The following is a 3975-nucleotide window of genomic DNA, read 5'->3' as shown; positions in this document are numbered from 1 at the left end:
CTTTGCTAATAAACATAACTAGAAATCTAGACTAATTTGCCTGGGCATTAATTAAAGCAACTTTCGATGTACATAGATCACCTCAAAGGCTACAAAACATCTTGCTAGCTTCCACGGCATCTTCATTTTTCCAAATAAAAACTCTTAGTACCCGAGAAATCAAGTCTAGTTTCCCTGAATGAGGTTTACATCTTCACCATGTTCATTCTGGGAACATGCCCAACCCTCCAAAATAATAAACAGTGTAGTTTATTCTTGCCAAAGCTAAAGCAGACATGAACTTTTATATCACTAGGGGAAAAAAGTTCCATTCTGAACTATGAAGAGTCTGTTACAGGATCCACTGAAATGAATGGAAATATTACTCATCACTTAAGTTTAAAGCCAGATATAAAAGGCTGAATCTTAAGAACTGACTTTTGTTTAGGAGAATTGGTGCTAGGAGTTAAGGAATGTTTGACCCACAGAAATTGGGAAAGATAACTGGCCCCTTCAGTTGGCCCTAAAGTGCCAAAGCTCAGATGCAGGAGATACCTAGGGTCACATATTTTCCCATTTCTCATCTTGCAGGGAAAACTAACAAACATTCTTTTCTTTGTTAGAACAAAAAACACTCAAAAAGAGGAGCATAAACCAATTGCAGATTTGCCTTTTGCTGAGCTCTGAGGAAACTATAATTGGATCCGAGTTTCATACCATCAGCCTGCCTCTAGTTTCTTTTTTCTAAAGTAATATCCTGTTTTAACGGATATCATCTTAGCTCTGAATAGAGATCCACAACTTTCTGCAACAGCAGATCTCACAGGAACACTGGCCAGAGCGGAAACCTTGCAAGTTTTCACACATTTCATGCTCACAATCTGAAAGGCCGCCAAAGAAATGATGATGTGCATCATGACAAACCTGGTGGGTTTATAATTATTCACTCAAAAGACTGAGTGAGTCATACTGGGTAAATGTTACACCGCCAGTTGCACAAAATGCTTCATGACCAAAAGACAGTGAACTATTGGAACAAGCACGGGACACAAAGCAAACACCACCTGAACTTCAGCACTAGATACTGCTATGCTACACAGTTACTTTTTAACAGGTGGCCATGGAAAAGGAAATTTTTTTTTTTTTTTAAATTTCGGCAACTCCCTTGCCATTCTAAATAATCTTTCTAAAAATAAAAATTTAAATAATTTAAAAAGCACACACATGCTTGTATTGTCACATAGACCATTGCTGGTCCACAAGGCTCATTTCTGAGACCTACTAACCCGTTCTGGAAAGAAAAGACTTTTAGGAAAGTAAACACAGCACAACCAGTTGAAGTCCTCTCAGGTCCAGAAGTTAGAAGGGGGAAAGGGTAATCACGGGTTCCTGTCGTGTGTGCACAGCCTGGCACTGAGCACCACGAGCGGTTGCCACCACTCCAGCTGGGTAGACCTGGTCCTCACACAGGGACCTCTAGCCAGGACTGTCAGCGTCAGACCCCTTGCACTTGAAACAAGCAGGACAGATGTGGTTTTAATTCCTACCTGGTAAAAATAAATCTTCTCGCATTTTTGCTCTGGCTTCTTCAGAGAAGCATCGTTTTTTCAACCATTCAGCTTCATATTCGCTTGTGTGTTCATCAGGCCATGTAATAGAGATCTTTCAAAATAAAACAAAAGACAATTTTAGAAAAAAAAAATTCAAAACCCACCACCTAGAAGAACAAGAAAAACCCTTTAGCAACGGCAGAAACTGTAATTATTTAGATCAATAATACCACAGTTAAGCTTTCCCTGGAGCATAATGGCAAGCAAGTAATTAAAACCCAACCTGGATGTCATCCTAATTCTGACACCTTTTATAAATGGTCATTTTCACATGAACTCATGACCTAATTTGCTGTTCTGTGTGGGCTGCTTTCACCGTGCTTAGCAAAAAGATGAGAATCACACAGGCTGGCACATATCACTGGGAAGAGTGCTTCACCACAACTCAGAATAGAACAAAACTATCTTCCAAAATGCTGACAGCTTGTTAGAAAACAAAAAGGACAAGACAGGCAGAAAAGAAATGCTAGGTGAGAAATCTCTCTCCTAGTTTTGAAAAGTCTTCCCTCTTTCCGCTAAGTTTTAAAAAGGTGTTGTTTTTTTTAATTCCTGAAAAAAACATGGAAAGAAAGCACATGGTTTTTCTTGTCATGAACTGAAAGAGCTCAGCGTAGCACACACCCTCAGCTGAATTCTCAAGGCTGTTGGGTAGGTATTGGTTCCCACTTCACATAACTCCGCTCGTTCACATGACAGTAAAACACCAGTATCGGTTTAGGTTCAGTGCTGTGCTTTCATCAGTTCCTGCGTGTAAGTAGAAGCAGACAGTCCCTCTACTACCATAATACATTTGCCTATTCCAAGCATGAATTTACATGGCATTAATTTTGGTAACAATCAACCAACCTGGGAGCCCAGAATTCATATCTAAGATTAAGTCTTTTGCATATTGTAAATAAGCTAATAAATGGATATTTTTGTTATGGATTAAGGTCATCATCACTGTGCCATTTGTTTTTCTGATTTTCAACCCATTTACTTACAGAATAAAGAGGAAAAAAAATGTAAGTGTAATTAAAGGTGTGGAGAATGTCTATATTTTCTTTTGAGCATCTGCTGATGAAGAAACATGCAGCAGAATTTTAAAAAGCACAATTATATTCTAAAATCCAAAACCTGGCTTTCTGTGCTCTGCATAACATCTATAAAGTGCTGTTTCACATAAAAGTGGGAAGATCCGAGTTCCCCAAATTGTGATTATTCCTAAAAGTTTTGCAAATCCATGGCAGAGTTTGCAGATAAACAAATTGTGATTACAGTATAACCTAGGATTGACTCCAATTTACAGACTAACAAGCATTGTTAGACAAGTTTCACAAGAAGGTGAACGAAGGTTTGCTTCAAATACCTTTTTTCTATCTGGCAGAGCAACTTCCTTCACCACGATGTTGACATCCAGCTCCTCAAAGACCAGCCTGCGTGCCCTGGCCGAGCGCAGGAAGCAGTGGGGACACTGGCAGTTGTCCCTCAGCCAGACGCAGGGGTAGCGGCTCTCACTCCCATCCTCCCACTCCACGTGGACAAAATGACCTGCATCCAAAGCTTCCACCTTCTGTATCCCCAGGTTCATGTTGAGTGGCTGGGTGGCACGGAGCCCCAGCGCAGTGCCCCGCCAGCGATGCCGAGTGGTCCCGGTGAGCAGGGTCCTGCCTCTCTGCGCCGGCAGCAGGCAGCACACCCTGCCTCCGGGGACTTTGGCCCTCGGCAGGACATTAGCCACCGCCCTCCACATTTTGAGTTCTTTAATGGAATCGTCGGAGGAAGAACTGCCTTCGTCGAGTTCCTAAAACACCAAGAAGAGTAGTTTATTACTGCAGGAGTCAGGATAGCAAAAAGACCATTTTAAGATGATCCTCCCCTCCCTTCCTGCTACCTAGACCATTAGGAGCATTCACTATCTGTTGCTTATATTTTTTGAGGTGCAGAGGGTGTACTGAGAGCCATCTATTCAAAAATCCCTTAGTTTAGCAGAGCTTCAACTTGTTTCATCATCTGGGCAGTCTTTTGTTTCTGCAGTCAGTTCAATACACAGTGCACAAATAGTCTCTTTTAAAAAGACACCTCGAGATGAGTTCCACAAATCAAAACCAGGAGCTACTACCAACCATGTTCAAAAGCTAAAGCTTTAAAGCACACATACCTTAATTTCTGCTGTGGATACTATGGAAAAGAGAATACAGCATCAAACTCCCTGCAAGGAAAAGCTTTGTAAACATGACTTTAGCTACAGCAACACAGTTCTGCGGGAGCTCCTTTCTCCTTTAGAGCCAGACTGCTTTCTATAGATATACTCTTTTATTTAAAGCTAGCTGCATACTGCACAGCAGAAAGATGATGCATCCAAATCATAAATTAGAAAAGAAGTTCCAGTCTAATGTTTTTCTTA

General features: G+C 41.0%; 1 protein-coding gene across 1 annotated transcript; it reads right to left on the bottom strand.

Annotated features, from left to right (window-relative positions):
• Window positions 1-1526: 1526 nt before the first annotated feature.
• Window positions 1527-3159, bottom strand: LOC104158724 (gamma-butyrobetaine dioxygenase-like; the record flags this gene model as incomplete). The annotated part of the gene is made up of 2 exons (XM_009696449.1): window positions 2938-3159; window positions 1527-1641 (listed from the first exon to the last, which is right to left on the bottom strand). Coding segments are annotated over exons 1-2 (337 nt in total), but the record flags the coding sequence as incomplete, so codon positions are not given.
• Between the last annotated feature and the right edge of the window lie 816 nt (window positions 3160-3975).

Source organism: Cariama cristata, unplaced genomic scaffold, assembly GCF_000690535.1.
Source record: "Cariama cristata isolate BGI_N322 unplaced genomic scaffold, ASM69053v1 Scaffold11123, whole genome shotgun sequence".
NCBI lineage: Eukaryota > Metazoa > Chordata > Aves > Cariamiformes > Cariamidae > Cariama > Cariama cristata.
Note: the sequence above shows the minus strand (reverse complement) of the source record. Positions and strands in the feature narration are given on the sequence as shown.